The sequence below is a fragment of the Cervus canadensis genome, chromosome 1 (genome assembly GCF_019320065.1).
Source record: "Cervus canadensis isolate Bull #8, Minnesota chromosome 1, ASM1932006v1, whole genome shotgun sequence".
NCBI classification, from domain to species: Eukaryota; Metazoa; Chordata; class Mammalia; order Artiodactyla; family Cervidae; genus Cervus; species Cervus canadensis.
In genome coordinates this window covers 90,678,254-90,697,110 of record NC_057386.1, presented here as the reverse complement: position 1 = coordinate 90,697,110, position 18,857 = coordinate 90,678,254, and the positions used below count along the sequence as shown (strand labels likewise).

Below are 18,857 nucleotides of genomic sequence, written 5' to 3'. Positions count from 1 at the left end.
ATCAGGGAGCATACATGCATACAATTTACTGGATTACTGCGATTTCAGAGGTGGGAAACCTGGGTAGTGAGAGATACAGTATGTTATTGGGGGAAGGGTAGAGAATATTAAGTCCTTATAAAAGCTTTAGGAAGATACTAAGGCTAGATCTTTTTAATTTCTACTTTCCTTTGAAAGTTTTTCTATCTCCTTTTTTCTTTGTAAAGTTTCCAAATTCATCTCCTCAGTACTTAAAAGAAGTTAAGAGATAGTTGTTTCTACTGTGAGCATGTCATGCACCTTCTGCGGATTCAAGGATAAAATTAAAACAAGGTATTCTCTGTAAAGCAAATATATTTATTATGCACTTTCATTTACATATGGATTTTTGCTTAATATAATACAAGGAATAAAATAAAACTTTTACAATGTGAAATTCAATGTACATTTTTAGGCTATTTACATACCCCCAAACCAAGGGAAAAATTCAAAAAGAAAAAGCATTTGTCTGCAACTACATTTGCTGCAAAGTGTAAATGGAGGACATTAAAGTAAAACAAGTATTTGCATAGGCAAACAATATTGGAAAAAGTACTTACTCCTGTTTTTTGAGCAGTGAACTACTTTTGGTGAGGATTCTGGTGGGCATGGGGGGTGAGGGTGAGGGACACAACATAATTGGCTGTATTCTGCAGAACCCACTGAGTTCTGCTCCATTTTCCTTCCAAAACCTTTCTTACACGCACGGACATTTTATTTTTCATTACTGTATTTTTTTAAAAATCACTTCCTCTGCTATCAACTCATGACTTTTAGGAAAGGAACACAGATGGAGGGGTATAGAGCTGTTTAAAAGCTCACAGCACCATGGCTGTATCGTGGCAGCAGGTGATTTACAAAATTTAATGTTTTTTATTTAAAAAATAGTTATTTAGGAGTTTTCTATTTATGGGACTATTTTTACTCTCAATGGAGCAGAAGCTATTTTCAGTCATGGTATTAAATAAATCCCCACAGCAACCAATAAGCAGGGCTTCTTCTACCCCCGTATTAGCCTTACCCTAAGTGAAAGCCATTGCTGTTTTATTCCAAAACTTAGTTCATATAAAAACATCCAGAGGAATATTTACTTCCAAAAAGCGTATTTTTCCAACAGGTTCTCTTCCTACCAACTGTTTCAAGTGAATGTAGTATGGATATGAAAACACTGAGCTCTTCAGAAAACAGAAATCCCCTGTGTCACGAGTCGTATCTTTGCCCGCTGGCCACAAGGTGCCATTATTGTAAAAACAATAAAATTAAATAAATACAATTCCAATAATTCAAGGTTTAATAGAAAAACTGGCAGCTTTCAAGATTCTCTTTCTAAAGAAAAATACACCTAATAAGAAATTAGAGCTTTCTCTTCTAAATTACGTAAATGCACTGTACTTGAGATATGAGTAGAGTTGGTTCTAATAATAGGATGTGTTCATAGTTATTAACAGAATCATTAACACTTTTAAGGCTACTTTGCAAGAGTCCTATTAAGTGTATTTAATAAATGTCCCATAGGGACAAAAATTCAACACTTGAAACATTCACATTCGAGTTATAAATATTGCCATGTCACCTTAATATAGATTGAACTTATCTCCTATTCTGATTTTGACTTACCAATGATATAAACACCCAAGTTTCGCTGACTTTAAAAAACAGAAGCAAAAACAAAAGCCTTACAGGAAGATCAAGTGAAACATTTATCATGACCAACTACATATTTCTGTTTCTGTGAACAATGCATCATGCATGTGTCCTTCATATATGAAGATGACATTACTGACCTCAGATACTAAGACATTTTCTAAAGATTTTTTTCCAGTAGCTGCAATGGTTTTGTGCTGAATCTCCAAATTCTCTTTCCTATTCCTCTTCATCAACAGCACATGGAAAGAATAGAATTTCTGGGTTTTGTAAGATCCCAGGGCTTTTGTAAAGATCAAACCTGCAACCTTGGTTCCTAAACAATAAATGTGAACCTCTCCAGACATGCATACACCAATCTAGCTCAACTGGTTTAAGTGTCCATCCAGGAGGTCAAGGCAGTGGGTCACATGCTCATCTGAACAGCTGACTTTGTTTTCCTTGGTTACAGACTTCACCCCTAACCCTGGCATCTATCATTCTAGAAGTGATTGTCCAAAGAGTAAAACAGGAAAGAGTATGTGGACAGAAAAGTGCAAATCCATTACTACTGTTTAGCAAATAGCAATAAAAAAATACACCTGTGCTATAGCCAATAGGTTAGTGGTGTCATCTGTGAAGGAAAACACATATTCATCAAGAATAGTCATCCAACTAATCATTAAAATTGATCCAATTGATTCTGAGTGGGGGGCTATTTCAGACATGCAGTGATTTACAAAATACAGAGGACAGAGAGAAGCTGGCATCACAATTTACAGTGGTAAATGTTTTACATAACTGGATGGAGGAAAGAAGGGTAGTCAGTGAATTGTTCAGGGATCAAAAATCTACCCTCAGATAGACAGGTGCATCTCCCTCTATACACATGCCACTGAGGCCTGGCTCTGTCCCTGAGAATTTTCATGCCTCAGGAATGATCATCTGTCTTCTTGGATGTGGAATGACAAGTGAGAGGAAGGTGAAACTGCATCCCAGTGAATGAAACAGAACTTTGTTCTGCCTATAGTCTGTGTGTGGGTTTTCTTTTTCTTTTTTTTTTTTCACACCTTTAGCTGAAGATTAGGAGGATTACACTGAGAAGTCCAAATTTAAACTACTTAGAGCAGCTCCCTAAAATACTAGACTTTTAGAAAATCTTTCATGAAACTATTTTTTCACCTTGATGTAGCATTAAATAGAAACACATTTTTAACCAATGCTGAAGGTGTAGTGAACATAAAAGAGTTGCATGATTTATTTTATTGAGTGACATTTTTAAGGATACAGGAAAACAAACTATACACTACAACAAGGTAAATGTGACTGAAACAGTATGCTTAAGTTTCGTTCGCCACAGAAAGAAAAAAATAAATACAAGGAACACTGCCTTTTCATATATATTTGATCATGGCACATGCACACTTATCAAATATTAACTTAAAATACTAAAAATATTTTTCATCTTTTATCAGGGAACTGCAGTATATATCTGCATTTAAAAAAAAAAAAAGTGCTTACTCTTGGGTAGTGAATACAAAGCACACAAAATGAAATTTTTTAAGCACAGAGGGTTACATTGAGAAGGCAGCCTTACTACTTAGGCACATGACAGTATTTAAGGTAACTGTACTGCAGGTATCACATTCTTCTTTTTTTTTTCAGCAAATCAACAGGCATTTTATGTTTTCATCCAGTAGCTGAAGAATCACTCCAATCACAATGTCTTCTGTTTCACAGAATAGGAAACTAATATAAAAGTTAAAAAAAAAATTAATTTCTCTGTTATACTTTTTAAATATAACTACATATAGTTTTAAAACTCTACGTAAGAAAGGGTTCCATCCCTAGGTTGGGAAGATCCCCTGGAGAAGGGAAAGGCTACCCACTCCAGTATTCTGGCCTGGAGAATTCCAAGGAGTGTATAGTCCATGGGGTCGCAAAGAGCCGGGCACAACTGAGCGACTTTCACTTTCACATAAGAATATATATATACACACATATATATATATTTACTATGTAAAGCACAAAAGGAGACCTATTAGAGATTCACTAAGTATACATTACTTAAATATTTCACAAGTGCTCACCTTAATTCATGTGTTTTATTGTAAAATATATACCCACACTTAATATTTACAAAAGATATCATGAGAGTTAGAGGGCTGTACCATCAGAACTAAGTATTTTTAAAATAAATCACATTGGAGAATGAATGAACTACCTGTCTACAACTCATGTTTGAATGAGATTTCACCAGTCCTCCATATATTCAATTTGAAGGGTGTTTATTATTAGAATGTATAGGAAATACTTGGGTATAATTAAACACATGTACAAACATACTTGTGTATAATTTAGCAAAAATGCCTAATGAAATCTTGAATTTATCTCAAATATGAGAAATGTATTTCTGAAAAAGTATCCATAATATAAAATTATAAATCAATTTTCCCATTAACCTCCTCTCTATAATTAGAATAGTATCCAGTGTAGTAGAAAGGAGAAAAAGTTTTTATTTAATAAATATAACTTTGAGGTTTAAAACAATTCTCACACCTAAATATTGGGCCCTGAATACCGTAAATATATGCATTTATCTACTTTTGATATGTGTACATTTCACTTGAAAGATTCTTAAGAGATTTGTCATAATAAAAATTACCTTTTATGATTAAATTTTTTATTTCTTCCAGGGTGAAAAATGGAAGGAAATTAACATTCACTACCTACCTACTAAGCATTACATACACTACTTTATTCAAACCCAAAAGGGAAATAGCCCCACCTCTGTTATCATAAAAGAACTTTTAAGGCGGGGAGAATGATTGTATAGGAAAGAATCTTTAATCTGAGATCCATAAATAGTATATTCATTCATTCACTCATAACAAAACATTTTTACCCGAGAAACTACATGGGTCCAAGCAGTATTCCAAGTACACGGAACACAGTGGTAAACAAGAGAGATTAAAAATCCCTACCCTCACAAGGCTGACATTTCAGATGAGAAGGGACAAATAATAAACATAATAAAGTATATAAACCATGTTAAGAAATAAGTACCATGGCTAATGTGAAGCAGAAAAGGGGGAAAGGAAGTGGTGGAGGTAGGAGAATTCAAATTCCAAAGGGTAACGAGGGGAGGGTCTTGCTGAGAAGAGGACAGGGATAGTGATGAGGTGAAGGAACAGGCCATGTGGATTAGGGAAAAGAGCATTCTAAGGGAACAATAAATGGAGGGAACCATACTTTGGATGTTTATTCTTTATGTTGATGAAATGTTACCTTTTATAATGGTGTTTCCTTTTTATAGTTGAAGCTAGGGTCAGAACCCTCAATCTGAAGCTTCAGAGCTTGTTTAAGGCTTAATTCCGTCTCCGAGGAAGGGTATCCTTCTAACACTTCCTGATGCCCTCTGTCTTGTATTGTCCGTGGGACTGAAACCCTACCGAGAAAAACCTGGTTGCTCTGCAGATGATAATTTGGATTTGTCATTATTCCGTTTCTCTTCTTCTGTTCCCCACTTTGTTGGTGAATAAGGAACTGCTGTTGAGATCGACCTATTTCTGGCTGAGCTGAAGGAATCATGATTTTACACTGTGAATCTGCTGGCATCTGCTTAGATGGTGCACTGGTCCCAGATTTGGCTGTGGGTCCTCTTTTATCAAACTGAGTCATTTCATATTCTAAGACCTTCGGCTGTGAAGAATTATTTTGTTTAGCTTTTTTCCCAGCTGACCCAGATCTGTTGGAATTTTCTGATTTCCCCCCTTTATTCGTCTTCGTTGACTTCAAGCTGGGCTTGACTTGACTCCACTCAAACTCACTACTCGGTGAATGATGGCTCTGGCCCAAGGGCTGGGCTGTGGAAGACGGGGAGACAATGGACTGGCGACTCCTGCTGCGCGGCAACGAGTGCTGCTGAATTTGCTCCGTAAATGACAAGCTGTGGACGCTGTCGATTGGCACCGTTTGAGCTGTTGCTGTAGATGAAGTAGTTCTCAAAGAGGAATTTTTCGAGCTTTTCAAGGAATTATTTGACAACGATGACTTTTGCCGATCAACTGTCGAGTCAGGCGATTCTGAAGGAGAACTGAATGCATGAGCTGGCCCGTTTGGTAAGCTGCGCAACGAAGGCTGCGCGTCCCCGCCACCAGTGCTGCCCGAGCTGTTTGATTTAATGGTTAGGGACTGCATCTTCGAAGACACTGACTGGAGAGGTTTTTGCTCCATCGTGTGAACAGGAGATGGAGAACAGCCATTCAAACTGGATGCACCATATTTTTCTAATAATTTAATTATCTGAGAGTGTCCATTTTTGGCTGCAACTCGCATAGCAGTACGTCCAAATTGATCAGCATGGTTTGGATCGGCACCGTGCTCTAATAAAACCTGCACGACGTCAATGTGTCCTTCCTGGGCCGCAATGCAGAGCGCGGTGGCGCCCTGATTACACGTGTGGTCCACCACGGCGCCATGCTCAATGAGAAGCTGCACCACTTTTACGTGGCCCTGCCAGGCTGCAGACTGCAGTGCAGAGCGCTTCTCATTGTCGGCAGCGTTGACATCAGCGTGGTAGGTGATCAGAACCTGCACCATCTCCAGGTGGCCTTGCCAGCACGAGACATGAAGTGCTGTTCTGCCTTCAGCATCACTTGCTTCCACATTTGCACCATTTTCCAAAAAATACTCCGCCATTGTAAGCTGATTTTCTAAGGCCAAAATATAAAGTGTCGGCCTACCATCAGCATCTTTGTAGTTAACATCAGCTCCGTGGCTAAAAAGCAATTCAACAATGTCCCGGTGTCCTTCTAACGCAGCAACCCGCAGAGCATTTCTTCCGTCGTAACCTCTCTGATCAATGTTGGATTTATTCTCCAGTAATATTTGAACACAGTCATAATGACCCTCTTGTGAAGCTAATATGAAAGGTATCCGCCCATCATTGTCGATCTCATTTGTTCTAGCACCTTGTTCAATAAGTGCTTCACATATTAATCTGTGGCCTTCAAAAGCTGCCATGTGCAAAGGTGTCCATCCAGCATCATCTCTGTGATTTTCATCTAAGCCCCGGTCCAGCAGAGTACGGACTACTTCAACATTTCCTTGGGCTGAAGCTATGCTAAGCACTGTTCTCCCTTCACTGTCAATGCTGTCCACGGCAGCACCCCAAAACAAAAGCGTGTTTACAACTGAGGCATGACCCATAGAAGCGGCAGCTAGGAGGGGTGTGCGCCCATTGTTATCCGTGTGGTCGACATCAGCTCCCCCCTCTAGAAGCAAGTCAACCACATCGACATGTCCTTCATAGGCAGCCACCAGCAGGGGCGTCATGCCATCTTTATCGCAGTGATCCACTTCAGCACCTCGATCAATCAGAAGGCTAACGACCGACGCGTGTCCCTTACTTGCAGGAACACAAAGTGCAGCCACAGAGAGGGCAGTCCGGCCGTCGACATCCTCGTGATTCACTTCCGCTCCGTGATCCAGCAGGTGTTCCACGATCTCTCTATGACCCATGTAGGCAGCCGCTATCAAAGCCGTTCGGCCTTCGTTGTCGGCTTTGTTGACTTCAGCACCGTGCTGGAGCAAGTTCAGCACAATATCCTCGTGTCCTCCCCAGGCTGCTGCTCTCAGAGCTGTTCGGCTGTCGGCATCTGCACAGTCCACTTTTACGCCAGCATAAAGCAGTGCAGACACAACCTCAGTGTGACCACCCCAAGCCGCGGATCTCAGTGCTGTCCAGCCATCCTGATCGGTGTGGTTAATATTTGCTCCACAACCAATCAGACAATTAACCACCTTGGTATGTCCTTGTCGAGCAGCCAGGGTGAGTGGTGTGTGTCCGTGAGCATCTTCTATTTCTAAGTCTGCTCCCCTAGAGACCAGTAAATTCACCACGTCGAGGTTGCCACTGTAAGCCGCATTAGCCAGTAATGTTCTCCCATTAGAATCACACTGATTTACTGAAGCTCCATTGTCTAATAATGTCCGAATGGAATCCTCTCTTTCTAAGGCCTGCCGAACGATGCATGATGTGCGATCATCTTCACTGTTGACGTGAGCGCCAGCTTTCACCAACAGCTGCAGCACTTCTTGTTCCTTGGGTATTAAAGTAGACAGGGAGTCTCTGACAGGTGTGCCATTCCATATCATCCACAGAGCTAACTCAGCTGTCTCTAACTGTAAGTTCGAATTAATTAAGTGCAGCGCAAATTCTTGTGCTTCCAATGGTGTTAAATTCTTGGCTTGACAGGTATAACTCATAGCCAACATTCGGTGCCCTTCTGCTGCATTGCATAAATACTTTTGAGTGCAGTGTTTCACATCCAGGAGCCACTCTGCAAAACTGTAGTGAAATAGTATTTTAGTATCTCCAAGTCCATCAACAAGAAGTTTGGAGAGGACATCTAACTTGCGTTGAAAGTCTTCCAAGGTTAATGACATATTTTTTGTCCATACTGCATGATATAATTCTGTTATGGTCAGAGGCCGGCAGGCTGCAAGAATCACATTCAAGATAGGTTGAACCTTTGCAAACTGTTTTCTTACAAAAAGTCTTTGACACAGCCAGAGATACAGACCATTTAGAGTTCCTGGGATGTCACGAATCTCTCTCAACATAATAAAATTTTCTACAACTCCATCGAGAACTCGTTCTAGATAAAGAAAGCATCCGCTGCTTTTAATGTGCAGTTGATTTAACATCTCTGCAGTTTCTTTTGTGAGGTGTTGTCGCAAAGCTTCTTCTTGATCTAAACGATGGAGGATGTACTGCTGAACATCCTTAACGATATATGCCTTCCGAAGGTCATCTAAACTTATTTTTCGAAAACCTAAGGACAAAAAAGTAGGTGTCAATTGAAAATGATTATCAAAGTTGCCATATTTCAAAGAGAATGTGTTCAACATGTGATAAATTAATAATCAAATAAATTAATAGTAAGTCAATTAATACTAATAAACAAGTCAATGAAGACCTAGAAATATATTATAATAATCAGGTTTGTTTTTTTTTTCCTTCTGGGAAAACACGCTGATGGCAGATAAATGATTTCATTTTACTATCCACAAAGGGAGCTATTTATTTGTTTAGTGGTTCAGTGCTCCTCTCAACTTCAAGTAAACTCATCATTATAGCATTAGACGTCTTTAGCTATATCCAAGCACTTTTGGAAGTTTTTTTGATCCCTCTCAAATGATTAGGAAAGAAAGTTGCAGAAGACATAAATAAGATTTGTTTTTATATGCTGATCTTTTCCATATGAAAAATTTACATATTTCTATCCACATAGCCGAATGTACACTAGTCTTAATTATGGAATTGAATATCTGCATACAACTAGAATAGCACTTGTCACCACCTTTAAATTACATTATTTTACATGCTACCAAATTTAAATAGTTAAATCTTAGATTGTCAAAAACAGTTCCAATCTGAAGATACAACTTGGTTAAACCATGTTAACAAAACTTCAGCACTATAAAAATAAAGCAGCTTAATAAAATTCAAACCAACCTAAAAACATACTAGTTAATAGCTACTCAAAACTCACTTTAAGTTCTTTAAAAGGAATCATAATCTCATTTTTGGAAGGGAGATGATATCTTGTTTTATAGATATGGATTTACTAGACAATTGTGTAATTCATCTTCCAGAAGAAAAAACTGCTGAGTGAATGAACTCTTTCTTAAGAGGAATAAATCTAGAAATGCAGCAAAGATCAGTGATTGTCAATTAATCCTGAGTAAAATACTCTCACTCAATTGAATAAAACAAATATGAATACACACACACCCACACACATATATATATATAAAACCTACTATATTCCAGGTACTATGTGAAGAAATGAGACTTGGATTTTGTGATCAGAAGTCAGTGAGAACCAAGACAATAATGTGAGCAGATTTGTATTCTGAAAGACTATTCTAACATCACTAAAGACACACAGCTAGAGTGAGTCAACACTTGAGGCAAAACTTTTTACAGAGTCTGTATTAAGGTCTACATAAGAATCACTAAAAGCTGCAGATAAATAAAAGTTGGATTTGGGAATCAGGAGAAGATCATTCCAGTCGGAGGGAACATCAAGCACAAGCCCCTACAGCAGAAAAAACAGATCTGAAAATAACAAATGTTAACTGACAAAAATATAGAGAAAAGGGAAATTTCATGTTTTCCTGGCAGGAATATAAATTATTTCAAGCACACTAGATAGCAGTTTGTCAAAATTAAAGCTCAAAATGTACACACTCTCTTCCCTAGTAATTCTACATATATTTTTATAATATAAACTTATATCATGTGTGCAAGAAGGTGTGTTTAAGCACATTCATGAAGCATTTTTTGTAATAATGAAAACCTGAAATAATGTCCATAAATAGGATAATGGAAAAACTAGAGATTTATTCATGGGAAGGAATAATATACAGCAGTTAAAAGCAATGAACTGGGTTTAAAAGTAGTCATAGAAACAAGGCTCAAAAACATTGTTTTTGAAATATTGTTTTTGTTTTTTGATTTTTTTTATATAGTGAAATGATAACAATAGTAGTGATACATTTATAAAGCACTTATTAGGTACTAGGCATTGTTCTAAGTACTTTACGTGTAACTTGACATTTAGACTCACACACAAAAATACCCTATGGGGAAAGTAATAGAAACACGTAATAACCATCAATGCATAGATGAGGGCACTGAGGCACAGACTGTATTGGAAGCTGCATAAGGTCACACAGCCAGTGAATGCGAAGAGCTAGGATGGTGCATGCAGTGTTTCATTTATGTAAAATACAAAACTAGACAGAATGAAAAATATGAGATAAAAGGACAAAAATAAACTAATAACACTGGTGGTCTCAAATGAAGAAGGGAAAGAAATGGGATGACATAGACCAAAAGGGGCTTCAACTTTACCTGCATCTGACATACTAAGAGATATCTAAGTTCATCCTATACATTCCCTGACTTTTATCAACTCAATTTCCAATAACAACAGAACAGAATAGCATAATGGAAACCAAATCAAAAGGTCTTATTAGCAAGGCAATCAAAAAGAGAGGGAATAAATCTGGTTAAAGGAAGCCATTTTAGCAAATTAGTAAGATTTCATCCTTATGTAAGATGTACAGAACTATTTTAAAGTGATATAGCTAATTAACCAATAACTTAATTATTATCTCCCCAATTACACTATAAATCCTGTGAGTGGTCCTTGTTTTATGCTCCTTTTCATTCCCACAGCACAAAAAAAAGTGCTTTACATAACTTAATATGAGTATGCACTTTACTGTGGTAGTTAAAAAAAATAGGAAAAAAGTAAAGTCAGGAAACAAGAAAAGAAAAAAAAAACCTGATCATGTACTTTTAATCATTACATCACGTACTTTTAAACATTACATATATTGCTTTCTCACACATCGGAAAAGGGTTTAAAAAAATAAATGATCTACTTCAAGAGGTACCCTAAAAGGCTTTTGACTCTGTCTCTCCTATAAAACCAGGAAAAACATCTTAGACAAACTGCCATTGATTTTTAAGGAGGAATCTTCCATACTCTCAGGATGCTCAGTCTAGTTGGAAGAAATATAAGCCGATCAGGAAACATCAGCATAAAATATGTAGCCCTCACCTTTGCTAAGGAAGTTATTAGATAAAGAATCTTGAAAAAAGAAAGCTACTATTAAATTAACTTAAAATATTTTATGGCCTGTTTTTAATACCACTTTAAAAAGTTGAAAATCGCTAACAGAACAGAACAGCTGAGAGAACAGCAGAAGCAAGGACCAAATTTTCAACTGAATACTCTCCTATAAGAAAGAAGTACAAGTCTTAAGTTCATCAATGAAAAACATTTGCAGATGGTAGGAATTACACTTACCAGTAAACATTTTAGTAACAGCTTTGCTCTGTTTTCGGGCAGAACAGAGAAGCAATAGCCACGGTGGAAAGAACTCGTGGTGACCAGCCAAAAGCTCTGCCACAGTCCCAGATAAGCTGGTGGACATCTGTTCACCCTCAGTAACGTTACACCCTTCGTCCACAGAATCCACGAGAAGATAGAGGCTTTGCTGGGGTGGCTTCATTCCCAAAAGCGGGAGCAGGACACACCTGTAAACCACATCCATAGAAGCACTTTCAGTGTTATTGGCTATATTAAGATTTATTATCCGAACACTAGAACTACAGGTTATAAATATTGTTTGAAGAAAGATGAAGTTTTAGAATAAAAATACTGTACAAGTTTCAATTCCATACCTTAATAAGAATACTGATCCTAAATAGTTCACTTTTTCAAAAACAACAATTTCCACAATAAAGTGTATGAGGGTGTGAGTGAATTAGTGATTCAGTGTACTCTTGCCTGGAAAATTCCATGGATGGAGGAGCCTGGTAGGCTATAGTCCATGGGGTCGCAAAGAGTCGGACACAACTGAGTGACTTGACTTTCTTTCTTTCTATAGTTCCTTTTGGAGAAAGAAATGGCAACCCACTCCAGTACTCTTGCCTGGAGAATCCCATGGATGGAGGGGCCTGGTGGGCTACAGTCTACGGTGTTGCAGAGTTGGACATGACTGAGCAACTAACACACACATACTTCAGAAAGACAGTAGGAACTTGAGAACACAAGACTTCAATATTCCTTTTCTGATTTTTTACCAATAATAAAAGCTTGAAAAGTGTATAACAAAGCTAAAATGTGAAGAAAAAAAAAACCGGGGATCACTGCCATAATATAAAAAAATATCAAAGTTTCTTTATAGAAGATTTTATCATAGTGTCTCTCACAAATAAATTGCACTTGATCTAGTTTGTCACACACAAATTTTATTTTAAAAGACTTTTCAAAGATAAACTGCAGTCTAGGTCCCATTGATGTATGCTCAAATTTCAATGTAAAGAATAAATTATTAGGTTTAATCCCACAGCAGAATACATCTCCTACTCAGATTGTTTATACTGAAGTTGAATGCAACTTTTTCATAACTAAAATAATACTCATTCATTTTCAAGAAATATGTATAGGAGCACTCCATTTGCTCGATGAAGTACTAAAAGATACAATGGTGAAGAGGGCAAACTCCATCTAATTATGAACACCAGAAGTTTACAGATGATCCTTTCTACAACTCTCTTCTTAATCTTTCAATCCCAGTAGCAACCAAGATGCAATTTATCACTAAGTCTTGTCAATATTTCTTTATAAAATTATCTCAATCCCACCTTGGTCTGTATTATCACTGTATTCCAAAAACTACTGTCACGTCTTTCACCCGGGAACCATAACAACGTGCGTCTTCACCCACTCCCTCCAGAGTTCCTACGGTGGCAGAGTAAACCTTTCACAAGGTTGCTCCAGCCACGCTAGCTTCCTTTTGCAGACCCCTTCTCCCTCCTGTTTTTGAGATATATTTGTATACATCTTGTGACAGCTCTTAACAAGACGAGAACTTCTTCCCTTTGCAGGCTGGTGTATCCAGTGTTTAGGTTTCTAGAAATCTCCTTATGAATCAAGAGTTATGGGCATGAACAACTTCTTTGTGCCTTCTTAACTCTCTCCAGCCAATTAAGATGAGAAGCTGTGGGGATGTACATAAGGCAGCCTTTCTCATCACAACCGCCTCCCCACAATCCTCAAATGTCTGATTCTCACATATAGCTCGTGTATGTGACTCATTCTTCCCTGCCCTCTTTATTCTTCCTTTCTGCTTAACTGGGTCCAGGGAAACTTCCAGTCTAAGTCTCCTGTCTCCATAGTTCCAAATGAGAGCCTTTGTGTTCGTGATAATGTTCATGGTATGCATACAAAAATGTTCTGTCAGTTTTGTCTGCACCTCCATTTGACATTAACTTCTACGTTTATCTTGAGGTTGGGGTTTACAGGTCTCTTATAGTTTTACTTTCTTGCTATTTGACTGTTTCCCAGGACTCACTCAGTCATGTTAAAACCATAAGTCAATCTAGGGCCTTAAAAATGTTGAGCAATTTTTCCTAGCCTTGACCTCACCCCTAAACTCAAAGCTGCCATCTCCTTGTGGAAGTCCTACAGGCATCTCAGATTTAATATGTTTTAAAAAGTATTCTCTTTCAATTTACTCCCTAAGTAAGTTCCTCCCCACTCATCTCTCCATGTCAATTAGTGGTATCCCACCCCCCCTAGTTTCTTAAAATCCTAGGGCTCATTCCTGAGATCTCCCTTTTGTTCCAGCCACACTGCTGTCCTTTCAGTTCTAACACCAAGCTTTCCTCCAGTCAGGGTCTATGTACTTGGTACTCCCCCTGCCCAGAAAGCTCCCCCAGGCAGAACTGCTCTTCCTTCAGGTTTCAACACAAAGTTTATTCCTGAAGAGGCTTTCCCTGATCTGCTGCTGCTGCTGCTGCTAAGTCGCTGCAGCCGTGTCCGACTCTGTGCGACCCCATAGACGGAAGCCCACAAGGCTCCTCTGTCCCTGGGACTCTCCAGGCAAGAACACTGGAGTGGGTTGCCATTTCCTTCTCCATTTCCCTGATCACCATATCTTAAATAGTCTTCATCATGTACTGCCGTCGCCCTAACACCTGATCCTGTTTTCCACGCATTGCTGATCATATTCTCAAAGGAACTTACTGCATTCCTTGTGTACTGGTTTCACTGTAAGGCTGGAGCGAAGCTCCTCCACTTCCATGCTGCCCCCCCACCGGACAATGCCTCTCCTCTGCTGCCAGAGGCCCAGCACTCAAAACCATTATTAGCACATCACCAACACTCAATAAAGTTTGCTTCATGAGTGAATGACAATTAATAGGAAAACTGCTACTTCAAAACACTAGATAAAAATTTTACTAGACTCAGAATTCCCATCTTCAGTTTCCTTTCATTTATTTCAACAAAGCACCATATGGGGATACCTACACCACAAAGTTACACACAGATCCACTTTTTCTACCAGGTTACGTTTTATCATCTTCTAAAATGACAATCCCATCAAAGTATGTACACACAAAGCCCAGAGTACTTTAGAGAGTCTAAAACAGATCTTCCTCTGTTTGTGAATATATATGTGTATACTTATAATCTTCAAAATGAGATAATGTAATAGTACTTAGGTTATCACATTCAGACAAAGAATACCACCATCTTTAAAAGCACCAGCAGGCTACAGGGTTTTTACTTTGTATATGTATGTTATTAAATGTCCCATATTTCTTAGCTACATTACTAAAATTTAGAAAATAAATATTATATTCTTAATATTTTGAGTTTAATTTAGAGTCCTGGAGCAGCTTTCCCATTTGCAATTCTCTCTTGAGTGTAAGCGCCGGCAGCACCGCGCTTCTGTAGCTGGCCTTCTCATTTCCAGGTCAAAAGGCAGCTGGAAGACTATCAGGGCAATTCTGAAATGAAATTCACTCTTTTTTTGTTTTTAATACAGTGAATTTACCTACTGCCCCTTTCTCAGGAGGCTAACTAACTTTTAAAAGCTGTTACAAGTATTAAGGAATATACTAATAGACACCACATGTACAACAGTTTCCTAAGGTTTTCACTGTTGAACATGGGGTTTCATCTCCTTCTCTGGCTTGCTCTCTCAGGTGCAGACAACTAGTTACACCTTCCAGTCTTACAATAAAGGGCTTTCTTCCTCCCTGACAACCAAGTAAGCCCGAGAAGCTGCACGTTCAAGACTTTTCTTAAACCCATGAGAGCTTAGGTCAGAGGGCAACCAACTAGCCCCAAATCAAATCGAAGGTGACACAGACTCTGTAGGCAGGCATAGAAGACACATCTGCTTCCCTGGGCAGATGGTCCTAGACACTGGAAAACAACCTGAATTAAAAGTAGGCAAAACACCTGAACTGACAGCTCACCAAAGAAGCTATACAGGTGGCAAGTAAGCATATGAAAAGAAGTCCAACATCATATGTCATTAAGGAACTGCAAATTAAAACAAAAAGCACTGCTACATATATTTTAGAATGGCCAAAATCCAAACACTGACAACAGCAAATACTGGCAAGGATGTGGAGCAACAGGAACTCTCATTCATTGCTGGTGGGAACGCAAAATGGTGCAGCAAGTCTGGAAGACAGAGTGGCAGTTTCATAGAAAACTAAACATACTCTCATACAAACCAGCAATTGTGCTCCCTGGTATTTACCCAAATGAACTGAAAATTTATGTCCATGTAAACCCCTGCACACAGATGTATATTACAGCTTTATTCCTAATTGGCAAAATTTGGAAGCAACCAAGATGTCCTTCTGTGAATGTTAATAATCAGTTAACAAATATCTGTTAATAAACATCCAGACCATGGAATATAATCAGCTCCGAAAAGGAAACGAGCTATCAGGACATGATGAGGCAAAAAGATAGGACGCTGAAAGAGGAACTCCCCAGGTCAGTAGGTGTGCAATATGCTACTGGAAATCAGTGGAGAAATAACTCCAAAGAACGAAGAGACAGAGCCAAAGCAAAAACACCACCCAGTTGTGGATGTGACTGGTGATAGAAGCAAGGTCCGATGCTGTAAAGAGCAATATTGCATAGGAACCTGGAATGTTAGGTCCATGAATCAAAGCAAATTGGAAGTGGTCAAGATGGCAAGAGTAAACGTCAACATTTTAGAAATCAGCAAACTAAAATGAACTGGAATGGGTGTATTTAACTCAGATGACCATCCTATCTACTACTGTGGGCAAGAATCCCTTAGAAGAAACGCAGTAGCCATCATAGACAACAAAAGTGTAGGAAATGCAGTACTTGGAGATCAAAAATGACAGAATGATCTCTGTTCATTTCCAAGGCAAACCATTCAGTATCACAGTAATCCAAGTCTATGCCCCGAGCAGTAACACTGAAGAAGCTCAAGTTGAATGGTTCTATGAAGACCTACAAAACCTTTTAGAACTAACACCCCAAATAGATGTCCTTTTCATTAGAGGGGACTGGAATGCAAAAGTAGGAAGTCAAGAAACACCTAGAGTAACAGGCAAATTTGACCTTGGAGCACAGAATGAAGCAGGGCAAAGGCTAACACAGTTTTGCCAAGAGAATGCACTGGTCACAGCAAACACCCTCTTCCAACAATATAAGAGAAGACTTTACACATGGACATCACCAGATGGCCAACATCAAAATCATACTGATTATATTCTTTGCAGCCAAAGATGGAGAAGCTCTATACAGTCAGCAAAAACAAGATCGGGAGCTAACTGTGGCTCAGATCATGAGCTCCTTATTGCCAAATTCAGAATTAAATTGAAGAAAGTAGGGAAAACCACTAGACTATTCAGGTATGACCTAAATCAAATCCCTTATGATTATACATTGGAAGTGACAAATAGATTTAAGGGGCTACATCTGACAGACAGAGTGCCTGATGAACTATGGACGGAAGTTTGTACAGGAGACAGGGATCAAGACCATCCCCAAGAAAAAGAAATGCAAAAGAGCAAAATGGCTGTCTGAGGAGGCCTTACAAATAGCTGTGGAAGGAAGAGAAGCAAAAAGCAAAGGAGAAAAGGAAAGATACCCATTTGAATTCAGAGTTCCAAAGAATAGCAAGGAGAGATAAGAAAGCCTTCCTCAGTGATCAGTGCAAAGAAATAGAGGAAAACAATAGAATGGGAAAGACTAGAGATCTCTTCAAGAAAATTAGAGATACCATGGGAGCATTTCATGCAAAGATGATCTCAATAAAGGACAGAAATGGTATGGACTTAACAGAAGCAGAAGATATTAAGAAGAGGTGGCAAGAATACACAGAAGAACTGTACAAAAAAGATTTTCGCAACCCAGATAATCACAATGGTGTGATCACTCACCTAGAGCCAGACACCCTGGAATGTGAAGTCAAGTGGGTCTTAGGAAGCATCACTATGAACAAAGCGAGTGGAGGTGATAGAATTCCAGTTGAGCTATTTCAAATCCTGAAAGATGATGCTGTGAAAGTGCTGCACTCAATATGCCAGCAAATTTGGAAAACTCAGCAGTGGCCACAGGACTGGAAAAGGTCAGTTTTCATTCCAATCCCAAAGAAGGGCAGTGCCAAAGAATGCTCAAACTACCGCACAACTGCACTCATCTCACACCCTAGTAAAGTAATGCTCAAAATTCTCCAAGCCAGGCTTCAGCAATACTTGAACCGAGAACTTCCAGATGTTCAAGCTGGTTTTAGAAAAGGCAGAGGAACCAGAGATCAAATTGACCACATCTGCTTGATCATCGAAAAAGCAAGAGAGTTCCAGAAGAACATCTATTTCTGCTTTATTGACTATACCAAAGCCTTTGACTGTGTGGATCACAATAAACTGTGGAAAATTCTGAAAGAGATGGAATACCAGACCACCTGACCTGCCTCTTGAGAAACCTATATGCAGGTCAGGAAGCAACAGTTAGAACTGGACATCGAACAACAGACTGGTTCCAAATAGGAAAAGGAGTACATATATTGTCACCCTGCTTATTTAACTTATATGCAGAGTACATCATGAGAAACGCTGGGCTGGAGGAAGCACAAGCTGGAATCAATATTGCTGGGAGAAATATCAACAACCTCAGATATGCAGATGACACCACTCTTATGGCAGAAAACAAAGAAGAACTAAAGTGCCTCTTCATGAAAGTGAAAGGAGAATGAAAAAGTTGACTTAAAGCTCAAAATCCAGAAAAGTAAGATCATGGCATCCGGTCCCATCACTTCATGGCAAATGGATGGGGAAACAGTGAGAGACTTTATTTTTTGGGGAGCTCCAAAATCACTGCAGATGGTGACTGCAACCTTGAAATTAAAAGACTCTTACTCATTGGAAGAAAAGCTATGACCAACCTAGACAGCATATTAAAATGCAGAGACATTACTTTGCCAACAAAGGTCCATCTAGTCAAGCCTATGGTTTTTCCAGGAGTCAAATACGGATGTGAGAGTTGGACTGTGAAGAAAGCTGAGCACCGAAGAATTGATGCTTTTGAACCGTGGTGTTGGAGAAGACTATTGAGAGTCCCTTCGGCTGCAAGGAGATCCAACCAGTCCATCCTAAAGGAGATCAGTCCTGGGTGTTCGTTGAAAGGACTGATGTTGAAGCTGAAACTCCAATACTTTGGCCACCTGAATGCAGAGATCTGACTCTTTGGAAAAGACCCTGATGCTGGGAAACATTGATGGCGGGAGGAGAATGGGACGAAAGAGGATGAGATGGTTGGATGGCATCACTGACTCTATGG

General features: G+C 38.9%; 1 protein-coding gene across 4 annotated transcripts in view; it reads right to left on the bottom strand.

Moving 5' to 3' along the window:
- Nucleotides 1–315: 315 nt before the first annotated feature.
- ANKRD50 (ankyrin repeat domain 50) overlaps nt 316–18,857 on the bottom strand; it is a 36,994-nt gene continuing 18,452 nt past the window's right edge. For all 4 annotated transcript variants that reach the window (XM_043486814.1, XM_043486839.1, XM_043486829.1 and 1 more), the window contains 3 exons: nt 11,532–11,761; nt 4,930–8,480; nt 316–3,390 (listed from right to left, as the gene is read on the bottom strand). In XM_043486814.1, the coding sequence (XP_043342749.1) occupies nt 4,933–8,480; nt 11,532–11,761 (3,778 nt within the window). In that variant the 3' untranslated portion in view covers nt 316–3,390; nt 4,930–4,932. The remainder of the gene's footprint in view (nt 3,391–4,929; nt 8,481–11,531; nt 11,762–18,857) is intronic.